Genomic DNA, 19,934 nt, shown 5'->3' on the forward strand with positions numbered 1-19,934 from the left:
AAGTGTAGTACTCTGGGCTAAAGGAATAAAAAGGTATGGTGGGGGAAAACAGGGAATGGAGTTGGATAATCCATGGTGATCGTATTGAAGTGCTCCAAGCAAGCTCAATGGACCAAATGGCTACTGTTCAAACTGTAACTATCACATGAAGGAATGGTCAAAGATTTGGCAGATGGTGTACAATGTGGGAAAGCAAGGTTGTGTGGATTGGCAGGAGGAAGCAGAAAACGACAGAATACTATTTCAGAGAGACTGCAGAGAATTGTGGGAAGGAGAAATCTGGATGTACCTGTTCGAGACTATGAATACTTAAAAGATTCATTCCAAACCTCAGTAATTGACTGAAAAGAACTTTGCCATAAGATTTCCTTTTATAAAAAATAATTTATTGCAGATACAAAGGCGAGTAAACAAAGTGCCAAGAATATTTAAAAATTATACAGACCAACTGAAATTCACTTCTACCTTTTTAATTCGATCAAGCCTAAACTGCGTTACAGTTCTCTAATTCAAGTCTCATCTGTATTCCAGCTTTAGTCTAAGATTCAACTTTACGAAAGGATCCTTGCATTAATAAAGCAGCAAAAATAGTGGTAATCCTCAGAAATCCAGAGTTTCACCTCCCATTTCCCATTTTGAGGATTTGGGAATGGAGTTGGGTTGAGATTATGGAAGCAGCTGGTCATTTAAACCGTAGAGTTCATCCAGCATGGCTCGATTTTGCTGAGGTATATGGGTCTGATTCTCAAAAGGTTCCCGCATTTTCCTGGTTATTAATTGCAGGGTTAGTGCAGCATATTCCTTATTCCAGAAGGATCCAAGATCACAGCACAGTGCCTTCCATTTCACAGTTTGACTGGCAGCCACAATGACTTCAGTGTCTTCAATTGGTTTATCTCAATATGTTGAAGTCTTAGAGTTCTATGGGGCAACAGGACAGAAAAATGCCCTTCAGTCCATTGAGTCTGTGCTAGTCCTAAACAAGCACTTGACCATTCTAATGCCAATGTTCTTGGTCCATAGCTTGGGTGTCTCAATACTTCACAAATGTTATGATGGTTTCTGCCTCTACCATCCTTACAGGCAGCAAGTTCCAGATTCCCACTACCCTCTGGGTGAAAAAAGGTTTCCCTCATATCCTCTCTAAACCTTCTATCCCTTTCCTTAAATCCATGATTGTCCCTGGTCATTGATGGCTCTAACAAGGGGAAACGTTCCTCTCAGTGTACCTGATCTATGACTTTTTGTATCTCCGTCACGTCCCCGCTCAATCTCCTCTGCTCGGAGGGAAACAATCCTAGTCTGCCCAATCTTTTTTCATAACAAACTCTGCAGCAGAGGTAACACCTTGGTAAATCCCCTCTGCACCTTCTCCCATGCAATCCTATCCCACCTATAATGTGGATTCCCAAATTGGATATAATACTGTCTGTATTATATAGTTCCAGTGTAACATTCCTGAATATAAAGTCTATGTCTCAGCTAATAAATGCAAGTATTGCATACATGTTCTGTTATGGACCAGGCCAAGGCCACGCCCACACACCCCCTCTACCACCTCCCCCCCCGCCCCCAACACTGACCCCCCCCAAACCCCCACCCCACCTCCCCCAAAACCCAAACCCCCACCCCACCTCGCCCCAAACCACCACCCCACCTCCCCCCTCCATCCCTCATCCCCAGCCCCCACGCCCCTCCACACCCCTACCCCCTCGACCCCTCCCCACCCCTACCCCTTCCAACCCCCTCCACCCCTACCCCTACCCCTACCCCCTCCACCCCCCCTCCTGCCCCTATCCACTCCCTTCTACCCCCTCCACCCCTCCCACCCCCTTCACCCGCCCCCCCCCCCCCCCCCGCCCCCGGGCTGTATTAATTAGCGAGCTTGCTCACTGGAATTTTGAGATTGTAGTTCCACACATTCATCCTATGACAAAAAAAAATACAATTAATTATATGACCTTATACACATAAATTAGACGCACTGAAAAGAAAGAGAGAGAGAGGCTGCCTGTGTATATGTCTACAGATTACTAACTATGCTGAACAGGCACAGCATATCAAATCGAAAACCCTGCAGAAATCGAGATTTGTATTAATAATAAAATACCTGCCGTGCATCATTAGGTGTTGGTTTTCTCCTTCTCTCCTTATTTGAGTCTGTAATAAAACAAAGATCATTTGTCATTCCCAGTCACTGGATACAGAATAACATTGCAGGCCTGTTGTTGACCTCAGTCTATCATAATTCCCCATCCCAATTGCTTCCCCATTGTCACATCCTGCTTTCTGTTTCCACCAATACCCAGCTTCCTGCTCAGACCTTCATAATGACCCCAGCTGGCTGTATATACCCAGGGTCTAAAATACTTCCTGATATTTGTTTTCTAAATCGTCCCTTCACATCCCGGAACCCATATCTTAAATCCCCGCTGCAGGTTACCTGCTTGGAACATAAGAATTTATAAACATAGATTAAGTTCTATCTGAATCACCTCCTACCGTACGGTCAGTGCTGCGATCCAATGCCGGTGGAGTTACAGACTCACCACCGTGTCAGTCTCTACCTGCTGGTCTAGACCAGTCCCAGACACTGCAGTGGGATACCCCCTGCCATGGTTGAGAGTTGTGGAACAAACAAAGTATCTCTTTCACTTCCATGAGGTCCCCTCTCTGCTATTTCTTCTTCAGGTTCTGCCCACACCACCACCATCAGGTCAGAACGATGTGCCCTTAGCTCCCACACAGTGACGTTGTGTGAACATCAAGGGGTGGGATGGTTCATGTAGTGGTGAGATTTCCTTGTCCCTCTTCCCAGGTTAAACATTAACGTGGTGGCAGGAACCTTTGGGATTTCCCTATCACTGCACACCTTAGAAAGTGGGCAGACCACTGAATATTGGGTACAGTTCATACTTACAGTGCCACATTGTGACGTAAACCACAACGATGAGAAGTCCGATGCCCAATATTGTGCCCACCATACTCCATGTTAATGAGGTAACACTGCAACCTTGATCTGAAAGTGTACAACAGTGAACACATCGAGTTAGTTCACACTAATCACCACTTATCCAATGGGCATTTACACAGCACCGGTAACTGCATGGAAAGTCTACTGCAAGGACGCTATGTGCAGGGACATGCGCCCAGTTTCTGGATTAGACCAGGCCACACCTCAGGGCTGCTCCCTCACACACATTGCGCCTATCTGCCTGCTGACAGCATCTGTGCCCTTGCTGTGCCACACTGTTAGGGTGCAACATCGGGCCTCAAGCAACGGGCAAGGAAGGTGGGGGGCAAAGTTCAATGTGGTGGGTCACCCCACTGGAATGCAGGGGGTGGGAAATGTCTGGAAATGGGGCTGTTGGAGCAGACGATGGAGCTGCTGAAGGGGAGACAGTCCTCTGCTAGAGTTTGTACAGACTGTATTGCACTGTCCCCAGGTGCTAACCAATGAGAGCAGACCATACAGGGATGTTGGGAGCTGAGGACCTGCGAGTACGGGAACAGTCTTCAGGGAAGGGAGGCAGGGACAATGGGGATGGGGAAGGAAAACAAGGGGTCTGGGTGAGACAGAGGTGACACGGTGGGAGTCGGGGGCTCTCCTTGTCCATAAAAGAGAGAGCGCAGGTGCGTGGGACACTCTAGGCCTGACAGGACCTGTCTGACCCACAGTTCCTGTCGATGAGAGCTGGGTGCAACAGAGCATCATGGGAGATGAGCTTGGTGATGATGCCAGTGTTTGGTGATGATGGCGCTGTGGGGCAAGTGCAGGGTGGTAATGCCAGCATTTTGGTGGCACTGTCGGGCAAGTGCGGCCCTGAGTCATTTTTACTGCACTCAGATTAGCCGGCTGTAAATGAAAGCTCATGTTTGGAAATGTCTGATTGTACGGTCAGGGATCATCACTAAGAGAAAGCAATGTGAAACTCTGGTCTCCAGTGAACACTGGGCATAGAATTGCGGAGAGCTTGAGAGGGGCTTAGACTGGAAATAGCTGAGGGGCAGTGTGGTCAAACAGTAACAAGGGTGAGCAACTGGGGGTATAAGGGAGAGCCAGCCATACCAGCTGTGCCATGGGCTTAATGGCAGCTATGCCAGTGAGGGTGCAGTGCCACAATGCCAAACCTGTGTGGGTGCACTATAGCCTTTTAAAGAATGTCTCGGGAGGATACTCTGGAATTGCTGTGTAACTGAGTTGCTCTGGGAGCAGTGAGTGGTCAAAGGGGACGGAAAGTAGGTGGAAGGTGTGCCACAGGGGCCGGGCTGGGGAGTTAATGAGGTGAGTTTGGTAAGGTCTCATTACACCTCGCAGTGAAAATCCCAACAGGACCCTCACTCAGCCACATACAGGTAAGGTCCAGTCCAGTGTCTCAGAATCCCACTCTCCCACCCCATTCTCACTTCATGTCCAAGCTGTGAGGGAGAACAGCCCAATCCAATGGGTGGGAAACCCCTGGGATCAGGTGAGAGGTCAGATTGATAACCTGCGTAAGGCTGCTCTGCATTGGCTGCAGTGCTGGTGATATTAACATAGTCTCCTCAGAAGGTCAGTGATTGGCCATTAGCAATGGGAATCCAGCCAATCTTATTCTCCCGAATCCGGACAGGCCAATGAAGATACGGCAGGAGTCAATCTATATGAAATATTCTGAACAGTAATGAAGAGCTGACAGTAAACTCACTGCTCTGACGAATCTGCTCCACCAGGATGGTGATTGAGATGGCAATCACAGTTAAAGAAATCAGGAGGGGACTTCCATCAAGTAAACCTCGAAAACCTGTGAAATATAGATGTTATGATGAATTAGGCGGTGTTTGTTTTTAATACTAGAAAGATTTTACCATAAAGAAATCATACTTTACCTGGTTTGTGTAGGAATTTCCTCATGCACAGACAGTCCATGTTCCAAACATTGATCATGGCAATCACAGCAAACACCAAAATGATGGAAACAAACAGTAACGACACCAGAGGCACAATCGTAACACCTACAGCAATGATCCAAGTGGTTACGGTTATGGACAAACATCTCATTCAAACCACCAGATTAAACAAGTCAGACACACGACTGTGTTAACCTACACTGGGCCACATATTTTACATAAGTCTTTTGGGGCTGCATTAGCATAGTTGCAATTATTTCTCAGTTTCACTTGTCTTGAGAAAGATACATGTTGGTCAACAAAGCATGACATTTTTCAATGATAAATTATGATCTTTATTGACAGAAAAATAATCAATCAATTAAGATGAGGTGCAGCAAAATTCACCAGAGTATCCTGTAAAAGACTAAGGAGTGAAGTTATGACTTTGCTATAAACACAGTTAATACATGAAAGAAAGAATTGGAGGGATACGGGTCAAATGCAGGCAGGCGGGACTAGTTTAGTTTGGGAACATGGTTGGTGTGGATTAACTGGACTGAAGGATCTATTTCCATGCTGTATGACCCCAAGAAGATTTTGTCTGGTCTCTTTCTCTGTAAAATATTATAAAAATAGTGGGAATACTCCCTTTGGTCTCTCCACGTCAGTGAAATTAGTTATAGGCATAGATTAACTAAATTGCTTTATACAGACCACTGATATAATCATTTGACAGCTGCAAGTAAATCTGACACTGTATGCTGTCAGGAAGATGTCAATGTTACTCGTGAGTACATACTGACCTGAATTTTTTTATCTTGTACTCAGCAATTTGCAAGAACACCAACAAACCAATAGTTGTCCTATACAAGAGGAAAGTTCTGATTGCTTGCATGTTGATTCTGACTGGTAGCCATGCTGCCATGGACAATGCAGCAGTTTATGATGATTGTTAACTGCCAGGCTCTCTTTATATTGTAAGCCAGAAGGATTGACTGTGAGTGATCAGACAACTGTGCTGGGAAAATAGCCAGTCACTGGCTGTCACCTATTTGGTGGAGTTAAAACAGGTGCTGTGCATGTACAGGGTCTTTAGGTCTGCAAAGAAAAGGACTCTAAGCATTCCTATATGAAACTTCTAATACATCAAGTACTCCACACAGTGAAGCCAGTCTGACAATCCTAACTTGGTGGCCAATGTAATTTTTCAAGCACTCAGGATTATCCAGTGAACTTTGTCCAGTTTCAGAATCACATCTAACATCAGACACGGTGTTGAGAGTTTTGGAAACATGAGCTGTTGGGTACAGTCAGTACCTCACTTGTCATGAACAGCCGAAAGGATAAGCTGTTTGACATGATCCCCCAGTATCTGACATACAGCTTCTAGCTGCCATCACACCAGCACTGAAATTCAGAGACCACATTACTCGTGTATGGCAGGCAGAATGTCTTATTGGTTTGATGGCAGCATCCTGTTGGTGGTAAACATCAGTTGTGTTTTTTCTGCATATTAGCCCCGTGAAACAGCCAGCTTTGCCTGTTGCTGATAGGTTTGAGATACCTCCAGGGTCATTTGTGGTAGACAAGGCACTTTAAGGCCCAGAATGATCACCTTTAGGATTTACATGAGTTTGTGTGACATATCGTGAGAAATGATCTGATTGGGGCAGCTGTTATCCTGCAGGGTGGTTTTGAAGGCACCTTAGCTCAGCATCCAGCTTACACAGTGAAAAGGTGCCTCTGACTGCATTGTTCAGGCCAATCTTACAGCGCGAGAAACCGCAGGATTCCCAATAGGTCAGCTGACATGTGACAAAAAGTTTGCCCCACGCCGATTTCTTTACTCAAATATAATAAGGAAACCAAAACTGTTCCGTTGCAAATGTAAATTTGATGCAGGAATGACCCCAGTGAGACAGCGAGAAATCTGACATCCAGTTGCAGGTTCAAATACTGCACTCTGATCATTTAAGTATCATAAATGTTGGCTTTCCCCTTCACTGGGAGGTCTTGTACAGGTGAAAACTGAAAGCTTTGACAAAATGCATTTTTTTCCCAGACATATTCAAGTTGTGGATTACTGAATAACGTTTCGAATATTACACACAGACCTACCTTGAATACAAAGCCAGCAAATGAGGGCAATGAGAATGGCAATAAGAGAAATATTATTACCAGCGAATAAGGTCAGGAAAAACTTCTGTTGTGCTATGGGAAAAGAAAAAGAACATTAGCGATATTTGAAGTCCACTTTACAACAGGTCTACCTTTGGGAGGGTGAATGACACGTATATTAATAGACGCAGAGTCTAACTGGGAACAATGATGATCTCTCAGTTGGACAGATAGCAGGTGATACTGGGCTGTCGATGGGAAAACCAACACTTGTTAACAACCACAGCCCAGGAAAGGAGAGTGACAAAGTTCAATTAGCTCACTCTCACTTGGGATAAGAAACATCGAAACCGCGTACAGTTACACAGAATCTGTGGACACTCGCCTCAGATTATTAATGACAAAATAAATTTCAAGTCTTGAGAACCTTCAAGTGATATAACAGGACTAACTCTATCAACAAGCACATTGAGTTAGATCCCATCTACCATTCCTGGACAAAAAAGGACAGGAAGTGACATCGCCACAGGAAATGACATCACCAACCCAAAGAAACATAAATAGAAAGTAGGAATCATGTAAACGCCTGAGGCCCACTGAAGATGTTACCTCGTAGGGTGACAAAACATCTGGAAATGAACCTCCCAGCTCAGTGAGCAAACCTACATCCAGAACCTCAACCTGAGCTACAAGTCTTCTCAAAACTCACTAACAATAAAGATTTCAGAAACAGTAATCAGATTTGATAAGCTTTTGGTGTTTTTTTTTGAGAACATTAATTGAATAGACAAGGGAGGACGAGTGCATGTGGAGTACAGTATTTGGATTTTCAGAAAACTTTTGACAAAGTCCTAAACAAAAAGGTTATTGTTTTGTTTTTGAAGAGCATGGGCTTTACTGGTGAAGTGGGCATTTACTGTCCAAAGGTCAGTTAAGAATCACCAACATCACTGTGGATCTGTAGTCACATGGAGGGTAGTATCAGGTCAGAATTACAGCTTTCCTTCCCCAAAAGGAGGTTAGTGAACCAATTTAGCTTTAACAACAATCAGCAGCAGTTATGTAGTTGGCATCAGGCTAGTTTTAATCACAGCATTTTAATTGATGGTGAAATTTCACCATCCAACACACTGAGATCGGAATCAGACTCCAGAACAATTCGAAGTTCGTTGATGACACAAGCCTAGGTGGGAGTGAAGTGGGGAACAGGACATAAGATTTCAGGGTGATTCAGACAAGTTGAGTCAGAGGGCAAGGATATGGCAGGCGCAGTGTATTGTGGGTAAGTGTGAAGTTGTCTTCTATGGAGAGTAAGCAGGAAAGGGGAGTAGAGGCTGAGATGAGATCAGCCACGATGGCATTGAAGAGTGAAGCAGGCTTGAGGGGCTCAATTTCCTACTGCTGCTCCTCATTCTTATGTTCGGCAGGAAAGACAGATTGAAATGGTGATAGATTGGGGAATGCTGAAGTACAAAAGGGTCCTGGGTATCGTTGTGCAGGGATCGCTGAAAGCAAGCGCACTCGTGCAGCAAACAATGAGGAAGGCTGATGTTATGTTGGTCTTCACTACAAGAGGGTTTGAGGGTCATCATGATGATCTGGGTTCAAGGCAAAATAAAGGCAAAAGAGGCACCAAACTCCCTCACATGACCCTTATCCAGTACCACACACACACACAGCCAGAGTGGAAAATACCACAGAGTACCAGGAGTGGTCATCCAGGGAAAAGAAACTCGAACAGTATCCACACCCCTGCCACTGCCCTTGATTGATTGGCAGAGATGGAAATTAAAAGCAGTTTCCTGGAGGGTCAGACCGGAATGCGGAATTACGTGGAGTTGAGACGCAGAAAACTGCCCCAAATCCTGAAGTGAATTATTAACAGAAACTTCCACCCATTTAACTCTGTTTCCGTCTCCACGGATATGGTCAGAGCTGCTAAGCCTGCCCTGTACTTTCTGTTTTAACTCGAACCCTGAGCTAACTTCAAACAAGCCTCTGACACCAGGTCCAAGAGAAACTGCTCCCACCCCATGGGTGCAATGGAGAAGTCTGCCCCTGGTCCAAGGGAGACTACTGCCAAACCTGGGATCCTTGGAATTCCCTGCCATCACTAGCAGGAGAAAGATCAAAGGAGACCGTGATCCAATATCCTGTGAATCCACTTGGCAATCCTCTGGATTCTGATTGCATGTACTTGTGTACACAAGGGAATTGAAACTGCCCACCGACTGGGTGTTCCCTCCCAGTCCTCCCCTTTGGGCTCAGGAGAGATACTGGAATTAATCTGAGACTTCACTGTAAATACAAGGTGAACACCACCTCAGAACAAAGTAAACATGGTAGATAATCACAAAGGGATAGTGGGACATTGATCAGTCTCTTTACATAAGTAACTCATTTTGGTTAAAAGTGTAGTCAAAAAATAACTGAAATATTGAATGCAGGTTCAGATTTACTGACAGATACCTTCACCACCGAGTTGTTCATTCAAACAGCACTGCAGCATTAATCTAATAAGAGAGACCGCAGAGAATACCAATCCTATGATGGCTGCAGCAATAATTATGTATTGCTCCGGGGGAATGCCTACAAATAAAAATTTTACAATTAACCGAACAGAACATATGGAACTAGAAGTAAAATGGCATGAAGGCAATCAATTATCACAACATTACAGAAAGCCTTGAGCGATGGGAATCTGTCACCTCAACCCAGGTCTGATCTATAGTCAGCTTCACACCCAATAGCATTGACTCTAATGTTCCTGAAAAACACTGAATTGTCAGTGCAAATAAGAACTGGTGTCATTTTTACAAATTAAGAAAAAGACAATTAATTTGAACTTGAGAAGTTCATCATTGCACTTATCTAAAGAGAAAATAGATAACTTGTATTCATATAGTACCCTTCACAACTTCAGATGGCTTCATTTGGACAAACACATACAAAAGGTTTTTCAAACTCTGGCTCTAGTTCCATGAGAACCATGGGTTTAGCTTCATCTTCTAATCACTTTCTGCAAATAAACTACTGCTTTACATGAAATAATTGCATGGCAAAACCAAATCAAGGGCAGCAACAATATAGGTAATCTCACAAGAATTAAGAGCAACAAACTGTCTATTGAATTGCTCCAAACTTGCAATGGGCTCAGGATCCTACCTGCATTAATTTCCAACAGTTTTGTCAGTGCTAAAATGAGACACACAGTCTCAATTGAAAGGACAAGATGGAACAGACTGATCGCAAAATGATCTACACCACACTTGGTCTGAAGTGTACCAATATCTTTGATTTAATCCACCTCTATTGCCTCCACAAACAACTGTACTGGAAACAATATTCACTTGAAAAACACTATAAAGTTAAACTGAAGCAATTACTAACACAATTAAGGATACTGCTATGAAATGTTCCCTCTGAAAGTAAAGACTTTACTGTCACACGAGGGACTGGAGTAGTGCTGCTCAAAAGAACATGATTAGATCAACAAAATACACACTCTGCCCACTGATTATTCTGAACGTGGAGCTATAGGACCAGTCAGTCCACATGACTTGACAACCCCACTCAAGGGTAAGTTACTGAGACTCTCGTCGAACTTGTGTAAGGGTGGTGACCTGCCTGATGATCTAGACAACAGGCTTTGTCCTTGTGGCTCACTATGTCCACCTGTGTATGGGCTACCCAAGACACACAACGTCCCTTTACACTCCACTCAGTCTGTGACTAACTCTGCGTAACATGAATTTTCCAAGTGACTGCGTGAGCTGCTACAACAAATTTGAAATGGGTTTGGCACAGATAAAGATACCTTCACGTTCACCAAGACCATACATAGAAAGAGCAATAGCATGTCTATGTGATCTTTGAACACTGCCAGCTTGTTTATCAACAGACCACCCAAAGTAGCCATTAATATTTGTACCATGTAATTATACTGTAGCAATCTAATGTACCTCCTGTTTCTGAATCTGTGCTCAAACTCCTGAACTGAGCAACTCATACCATTAAGCTGTGTTTCTGTGACACTAAGTACAGACTGATAGATATTGTTGCCATGGAATCCCCTGTAGGCCCAATTCTTGCTAACGTCTGTTACAATACATATTAATCACTTAGATGAGGCTAGTTGATGTACTCCAGCTAGAGCTTGTGGACAACACAACCTGCAGATATGGACAGTGGGCAAACGCTTGGCAGATGGACTACAATGTAGGAAAATGTGACTTTATACTCTGGCACAAAGGAGAGGAGTTGAATATTTAAATTGAGAAAGACTGAAGAAAGCTACAGCACAGATAGTTCAAGATCATAGAATTCCTACAGATCATCGAAGTGGCAGATCATGGAATCCCTGCAGAGTGGAAACAGGCCCTTCGGCCCAACAAGTCCATCCCGACCCTCCGAAGAGTAATCCCCAGATCCATCCCCTTTACTGTATATTTACTGCTGACCCATGCACCTAACCTACACGTCCCTGAACATAAACAATTTAGCATGGTCAATTCACTTAACCTGAACATCTTTGGACTGGTTCAAAGTATCTTTCATCATAAAGATGGATGAAAAATCTGTTAATTCCTCTGCCATTTCCTTTTCCCCATAACAGATTCATTTTCTGAATAGCCTATGTTCACTTGAAGTCTTCCTTGTTGCGTATTTAAAGAAGCTCTTACTGTCAGTTTTCACATTTCTTGCCAGAACTCCCTTATAGTTTATTTTCTTACCATAAATAGTTACTATGTAATCAGCCTGGCGAGAGCTGACGGGATTGATTACAATGCATGTATACACCCCACAGGTATTCTTCTGAGCATTCAGGATGATTAGGCTTCTGTTCCCATCTACTAGCAAGTGATTTTCAGAGATGTTCCCTCCATCTTTCTGCCATTGATACTCGTGAGGCTGGCCGGAAACATCACAGATCAGCTTGATGGTGGAATGGAGGCTGCTGGAGTTGCTGAATATCGAGGGTTGTGGTAGCTCATCTGAAAGGGGAAGGAGGTAAAAGAGCTTGTGATATTGAAATCTCCATTTGCAGTGAAACTGACTGCACAACTTAGTAGGAAATGTTTTCGAAAGCATTATGCAGCACTTCATTTCATTGAAAGCACTTCAGTTATTTCACATTCACATTCAAACATATAATACTTAGGTGACTGACACGGTTGCAAATTTGTCCACAGCCCTGTCACAAACGGGGATGTGTTGAAGTCTTAATGCATTTTAAAATGAGTTAGAAGACAGTGGACAAAACTAGACTTTTCTGTAGTTTGCAAAGTGTGGGATGTACTTCCCTGACTAATACTACAGCACAAAGTGCCCAGTCCTTTGAGCTAATCTGTTTGCACTTTCATCATTTACTCATTTAGAAAGAAAAGGTTAATCTTTTGCATCTTAACAGGTTAAGCAGGTAATTGAAGCAAGTTAAAAAGGTCAGTGGAAACACATGGACTGGCCAGTGAGAGTGTACATTATTTCAACAATGTGGAAGTCTTACACTTCAGGACAACACCTCTACATACAAATATTGAGAACTTTAGAGTTACATCAAATCTAAAGTTTATACTCTGATATTGGTCCATTTTTGTTAAGAAGTAGAATTAGAAATACAGCATGAAGACAAATACATGCATTTAGTTTGCAGGTCAGGCATTATATTATTGAAAAGTGGGAGAGATTTGTAGGAAGTCATTGCCTTAATCAGTTCCTCTATTCCAACTTCTTATTTTCCACAGGATGTGGGCATCAGCATGACATGATACCCAGCCTTAATGATCATTGAGTAAATGGTGGTGAGCTGCTTACTTGAAAAGATACAGTCCACCTGGTGTAGATCCCCCCACAGTGCTATTTGAAAGAGAGGTCCAGGACTTTGAACATGTGACAGTGAAGGAGTGGCAATATAGTTCCAAGTCAAGACAGTATTTGCCTTGGAAGGGAACTTTAAGGTAGTGTATTGTATCGCATCAAACTTAAGAAAACGAACCAAGTTGTGCAAAGCCAAGTAGCAGGTCAGAAGATTAAATAGAATATAAAAAGAAGCAAAGAATAACCAATTAATCTCATAAAAAAAGATCAGAATGCATGAAAAGCAGGCCAGAAATATTAAAACAGATAGTAAGAGTTTCTATGAATAGCGCTGAAAATGTGTTGCTGGAAAAGCGCAGCAGGTCAGGCAGCATCCAAGGAACAGGAGAATCGACGTTTCAGGCATCAGCCCTTCTTCAAAAGAAAAAGGAAATAGGTGAGTGAGTGTTTGTCGTATAGAAAAATACTAGAGAATTAATAATGGAAAATCAAGACGCGATAGGTGAATTGAATAAGCATTTTGCATTCACCTTCATTGTTAAGCATACAAGTAACATTCCAGAAATAGCAATACCTCAGAAAATGGAAAGGACTGAGGAAGATCACAACCTTCAGAAAAGTGGTACTGAGTAAATTGGTGGGGCTGCAGGCCAACCTGTGCCTGGGTCCTGATGGACTTGATCCTTGTAGTCAAAGAAAAAATGGCAAGTGAGGTAGTTGATGCATTAATTTTAATTTTCTAAGACTCCCCTAATTTTGGGACAGTCGCATTAGATTGAAGGGAGTAAATATAACTCATTTATTGGTGGGCAAGTGCTTGGAGGGAATCCTGAGGGACAGAATGTACATGTATTTGGAAAGGCAAGGATTCATTCAGGATAGTCAACATGGCTTTGTATGTGGGAAGTCAGGTCTCACAAACTTGATTGAGTTTTTTGAAGAAGTAACAAAGAGGATTGATAAGGGCAGAGTGTTAGATGTGATCTATATGGACTTCAGTAAGGCGGTCAACAAAGTTCCCCATGGGAGACTGGTTAGCCAGGTTAGATCTCACTGACTATAGGGAGAAATAGCCATTTGGATACAGAACTGGCTCAAAAGATAGAAGTCAGAAGGTGGTGTTGGTGGTGGTGGATGGTTGTTTTTCAGACTGGAGGCATGTGACCAGTGGATCGGTGCTGGGTCCACTACTTTTCATCATTTATATAAATGATTTGGATGCGAGCATTTGAGGTATAGTTAGCAAGTTTGCAAATGACGTCAAAATTGGAGGTGTAGTGGACAGCGAAGATGGTTACCTCAAATTACAATGGGATCTTGATCAGATGGGCCAATGGGCTGAAAAGTAGCAGATGGAGTTTAATTCAGATAAATGTGAGGTGCTGCATTTTGGGAAAGCAAATCTGAGCAGGACTTATGCACTTAATGGTAAGGGAGTGTTGCTGAACAAAGAGACCTTGGAGTGCAGGTTCATAGCTCCTTGAAAGTGGAGTCGCAGGTAGATAGGATAGTGAAGGAGGCGTTTAGTATGCTTTCCTTTATTGGTCAGAGTATTGAGTACAGGAGTTGGGAGGTCATGTTGCGGCTGTACAGGACATTGGTACAATTGCGTACAATTCTGGTCTCCTTCCTATCGGAAAGATGTTGTGAAACTTGAAAGGATTCAGAAAAGATTTACAAGGATGTTTCCAGGGTTGAGGACTTGAGCTATAAAGGAGAGGCTGAACAAGCTAGAGTTGTTTTCCCTAGAGCATCAGAGGCAGAGGGGTGACCTTATGGAGGTTTACAAAATCTGAGAGGCATGGATAGGATAAATAGGCAAAGTCTTTTCCCTGGGTTTGGGAGTCCACAACTAGAGGGCACAGGGTTAGGGTGAGATGGGATATAAGAGAGATTTAAGAGGCAACTTTTTCACTCAGAGGGTGGTACGTGTATGGAATTAGTTGCCAGAGGAAGTGGTGGAGGCTGGTACAATTGCAACATTTAAGAGGCATCTGGATAGGTTATGAATAGGAAGGGTTTGGAGGGATATGAGCTGGCTGTTGGCCAGTGGGACTAGATTGGGTTGGGATATCTGGTTGGCGTGGACAGGTTGGACCGAAGGGTCTGTTTCTATGCTGTACATCTCTATGACTTTATTTAAAAAAAGAGAGGGAGACAGAAAGCAATAAATCATCAGGCCAGTTAGCATCAGTAAGATCAAACGAAATTAATAATCTGCCTTTTAACAGAAAAATATAGTGTACAAGACGAAATTGGCATCAAGTACTCTCATTGATATTGCAACATATTAACTTGTGAAATGGTGAAGTGCACTTACGAAGCATTAAGAGCGGGTAGGTTTTTCCCACCTCTGAGCTTGTGCTATTAATACAGTTTGGGTCAAGAACTGGAATGTAACTGAACACTGAAGTCAAAGAGCAAGGTGTCTTCCAGTCTGCTCGGAATCAGTTCGGTTTGGACCTTGCAACCCAGGAAACTCGGATGTCAGAATTTTCCTCGCTTTTCCCCAACAGGTCATGAAAGGCTGCTTGGGAAATTCCACAGCTGCAGTCCTTTACCATAATACAAATCATTCCCACTTGAACACACGAGGCAAACTTACCTATCACCCAAAGATGAATAGCTTGAGCTGTGGCATTTTGCAGATTGATCTGAAGGGTATAAAGACCTTCATCTGAAGAATTTAAATGATGAAGGATCAATGATCCATTAACAGGGAAGAAATTAAGGCGACCTCTGTACATTTTTAATACGGAAGGTCGCGTATCCCCTCTTTGAAACTGCAGCACCGGTTTAGTGATTCCATCCTTTGCGTTCCCATTGGAAAATTTCCATCGAAAGTGTTGAGCCTGGTTCTTTTGCTCGTCGTCCACTCCAGGAAAGAAGACAGAGCTTCCAGGAGTACGGTAAACTTGCATTTCAGCTTGAACTACAAAATTAAAAAAAGAAATGAACAATTATTATCTCAGGGTATTAACCCTCCCCACCTTCCCACGCACGCCCTTATGGAATTGGATCGCACCATCTTTCAGACAGTTCTGACCAGAAGATACCACACCACACCACAAAAAGTAAATATAGAGTCATAGAGATGCACAGCACGGAAACAGACCCTTCGGTCCAACCCGTCCATGCTGACCAGATATCTCAACCCAATCTAGTCCCACCTGCCAGCACCCAGCCCATATCCCTCCAAACCCTTCCTATTCATATACCCATCCAAATGCCTCTTAAATGTTGCAATTATACCAGCCTCCACCACATCCTCTGGCAGCTCACTTATTACACGTACCACCCTCTGCGTGAAAAAAGTTGCCCCTTTTATATCTTTCCCCTCTCATCCTAAACCTATGCCCTCTAATTCTGGACTCCCAGACCCCAGGGAAAAGACTTTGCCTATTTCCCCTATCCATGCCCCTCAATTTTGTAAACCTCTATAAGGTCACCCCTCAGCCTCTGACACTCCAGGGAAAACAGCCCCAGCCTGTTCAGCCTCTTCCTATAGCTCAAACCCTCCAACCCTGGCAACATCCTTGTAAATCTTTTCTGAACCCTTTCAAATTTCACATGTCTCCTCATCTCCCTCCTGTTCTTCGTTTACCCATTGTCTGCAACCCCTTCAATGATTTACTTCTTTCTCAGGGTATGAGCATTGCTGATGAGACCAGCAACCATGGTCTATTCTTTATTGCCCAGGAGGCACAATGCTGTGGGAGTCAACTCTGCTTGGCATGAAAAGGACATTAGTGAATTGGATGAGTGTTCTTCTTAAAAAAAGACTAACGTTTGCCTGTCTGGAACACTTTCACCCAAGTCAGGTTTGTGCAGTTGGAAAATCTCTGATCTCAGCAGCTCTCAGCCCAGGAGTGAAGCCCCAACCCAAAGTGTCACAATGGCACAGAGGGAGGCCATTCGATCCATTTAGTCCATACCAGTTAACTGCAGAGCGATCGCCTCAGCCCATTCTCCCCCCCCCCCCCCCCCCCCGCTGCCTCTCCCGATGAGCTCTGCCAGACTATTTCCTTCAAGTTCCAACCCACTTTGCTTTTTGATTTACCTCTGCTTCCGTAGGCAGTGGGCGCATGTTTACCAACACTGACTGTGTAAAAATAAATGTTCCACTGCATCGCTTACCCAAAGCATTTACCTGCACGGTTTAGTTCTTGCAACATCAGCTAACAAAGGCAGCATTTCTTTACCTTATCTAACCCTGTAATCATTTGGAACCACCTTCATGAAATTTCACCTCAACCTCCTTCACTCGGAGGACAACAATCCCAGCTTCGCAAACTTAATCTTGCACTAGAATTCCTCCTCTCGGAAATCACTGGAAAATCTCTGCATCCTTTCTTGCAAACTTCCTCAAATGCAATGATCAGAACTGAATGCAAACTCCAACTGTGGCTTAACCACAAGATAACATGTTTTGTCATTTGTACACAATATTTCCAATGGTAAAGCGCGATGTCTATCATATTTTTGCTGTCTGCTCTCTCAGAATATTCTGCCATCTTTTGAGGATTCGGCACACCCTCCCACTTTCTGTTCCAATACAAGCTTTGAGAATTGGGATGTCATGTTGTGGCTGTACAACATTGGACGTTGGTTAAACCACTTTTGAAATATTGCGCGCAATTTTGGTCTCCCTCCCATAGGGAGGATGTTGTGAAACTTGAAAGAGTTCAGAAAAGATTTTCAAGGATGTTGCCAGGGTTGGAGGATTTGAGCTACAGGGAGAGGCTGAACAGGCTGGGGCTGTTTTCCCTGGAGCGTCGGAGGCTGAGGGGTGACCTGATAGAGGTTTGCAAAATTATGAGGGACATGGATAGGATAAATAGACCAGGTGTTTTTCCTGGTGTTGGGGAGCCCAGATCTAGAGGGCATAGATTCAGGGTGAGAGGAGAAAGATTAAAAGAAACCTAAGGTGCAACAATTTCAGGCAGACGGTGGTGGATGTATGGAATGAGCTGCCAGAGGAGATGGAGGAGGCTAGTTCAATTACAGCATTTCAAAAGGCACTTGGATGGGTGTATGAATAGGAAGGGTTTACGGGGATATGGGCCAAGTGCTGGCAAATGGGACTAGATTAATTTTGGATCTCTGATCAGCATGGACGAATTTGACCGAAGGACCTGTTTCTGTGTTGTACTCTAGTTAACCTACCCCCACAAAAAAAAACAGCAAAAATGTTGACAGGAATTTAAATGTGTGTATCCCACACTGACACAAATGCCATGGTATTTTCTTTCACAGACAAAGTAATGTTAAAGACAAAGTAACCCATTCCAATGCCAATGGAGGGATGTAATTAATTACTTTACATTTGCAGTCCAGCAACACAAAAATCTCACACTATCGAGTTATCAGCTGTCTGGTTGATTTATACCCAACCACCGTTTTAAACATTTGATCACGAGAATATTAGTCCCAACCACATTTCAGACAGAACCATCCCTCCATCAATGGATAATGAAGCAGTCCTATATATTACATTGAAAACCTACAGTGTAGAAACACGCCCTTCAGCCCAACAAGTCCACACCGATCTTCCGAACAGTAACCCACCTATCCCCCTACATTTCCCCTTGACTAATGCACCTAACTGATACATCCCTGAACACTGTGGGACAGTTTAGTTCACCTGACCTGCACATCTTTGGATTGTGCAGGAAACTGGAGCACTCGAAGGAAACCTACGCAGACACGGGGAGAGAATGTGCAAACTCCACACAGACAGGCTAGAATCAAACCTGGGTCCCTGGCGCTGTGAGGCAGCAGTTCTAACAACTGTGCCATCCATGTCCATTTGCAACAGACCTGGACAACATTCAGGCTTGGGCTGGTAAGTTGACATTTGTGCCTGGCAATGACTACCACCAACAGAGAAAGAATCTAACTGTCTCTACATGATATTGCTGAATCCGCCACTACCAACATCCTGGGGAATACCATCAATCAGCAACTTAACAGGCAAATAAATCTAGTGGCCAGTTGGAAATTCTGTACAAACACCCCAAAGGATCTCCACCACCTACAAGATACAAGTCAGGGGTGCGATGGAATACTGTCCACTTATAGAATCATAGAGTCAGAGAGATGTACAGCATAGAAACAGACCCTTCGGTCCAACCTGTCCATGCTGACCAGATATCCCAACCCAATCTAGTCCCACCTTCCAGCACCCTTACCTGGACAAGTACAGATCGTGCACATTCGAGGACACCCAAGACACAACAGCGCACTTGATTGGAATCCCATCTTAACTCCCACCTTAAGCATTCCCTCCCTGAACCCAGCAGCAGTGGGCACTATAATATAAATGCACACTTCAGCTACTCGAGAAGTCTCCCTTGACAGCGCATTTCAAAGCAGTGACCCCTACCACCCAGGAACACATGGTTAGCAGATGCATGGCAATGTGACTACCAGTAAGGTCCCTCCAAGACACTGTCCATCTTGACTAGGAACTCTGCTGTTGTGTCAGAAACAGAATGCCCTCTGTAACACAGTACCCACACCACACCAGTGCAAAAAGGCAGCACACCACCACTTCTTAAAGACAATTAGCTTAGATTCCCTACAGTGTGGAAACAGGCCTGAAGGGGGGTGATAAACCGCCCCGTGTTTACCATGGAGCAAGGCCCACATCGGGAGAGCCAGCAGTATCCATTTTAAAGCAAACAGTATTCATTTTAAGACAGCAGCTGCCAGCCCAACCACGTGATCGGGAGAAGGGGGCCCAAAGACAGATCCGAATACACACCAGACCAGACACTAGTCATAACTCCAGACAATGGTCATGACTCACAGATCGAAACCCACTTTATAATCTTGTCAAGGTTCCAACTGACACACACCCATAACCTGATCATGCAAAACAGTCCCACACAAAAGGCAAACACCAAACAAACAGGATGAATCTAACAGACGCTTCGGAAGTAACAAAGGCGGGGGGGGGGGGGTGCTTGCCTCCAGCCCTCACGGAGAGACAAGCAGATAGCACCCGGACCCATTTACATAAAGATAAACAGCACACCTTTTGTGTATGCTGCCGACTCTCCGAGGACGGCAGGAAGCTTGACATTCACACATACTCCAGCCATGATTGCCACCATTCACACTCA

At 44.0% G+C, this 19,934-nt stretch overlaps 1 protein-coding gene across 4 annotated transcripts in view; it reads right to left on the minus strand.

Annotated features, from left to right (window-relative positions):
- Positions 1 to 374: 374 nt before the first annotated feature.
- Positions 375 to 19,934, minus strand: part of LOC140455139 (uncharacterized) — a 49,526-nt gene continuing 29,966 nt past the window's right edge. For 3 of the 4 annotated variants that reach the window (XM_072549809.1, XM_072549810.1, XM_072549808.1), the window contains exons 3-12: positions 15,413 to 15,739; positions 11,724 to 11,984; positions 9,460 to 9,579; positions 6,991 to 7,083; positions 4,870 to 4,995; positions 4,689 to 4,784; positions 2,921 to 3,019; positions 2,111 to 2,160; positions 1,894 to 1,927; positions 375 to 921 (exon numbers count right to left, since the gene is read on the minus strand). In XM_072549809.1, coding sequence (XP_072405910.1) covers positions 914 to 921; positions 1,894 to 1,927; positions 2,111 to 2,160; positions 2,921 to 3,019; positions 4,689 to 4,784; positions 4,870 to 4,995; positions 6,991 to 7,083; positions 9,460 to 9,579; positions 11,724 to 11,984; positions 15,413 to 15,739 — 1,214 coding nt within the window. In that variant the 3' untranslated portion in view covers positions 375 to 913. The remainder of the gene's footprint in view (positions 922 to 1,893; positions 1,928 to 2,110; positions 2,161 to 2,920; positions 3,020 to 4,688; positions 4,785 to 4,869; positions 4,996 to 6,990; positions 7,084 to 9,459; positions 9,580 to 11,723; positions 11,985 to 15,412; positions 15,740 to 19,934) is intronic. The other variant, XM_072549811.1, reaches the window with a different exon arrangement.

Source organism: Chiloscyllium punctatum, chromosome 30 (genome assembly GCF_047496795.1).
Source record: "Chiloscyllium punctatum isolate Juve2018m chromosome 30, sChiPun1.3, whole genome shotgun sequence".
Lineage (NCBI taxonomy): Eukaryota > Metazoa > Chordata > Chondrichthyes > Orectolobiformes > Hemiscylliidae > Chiloscyllium > Chiloscyllium punctatum.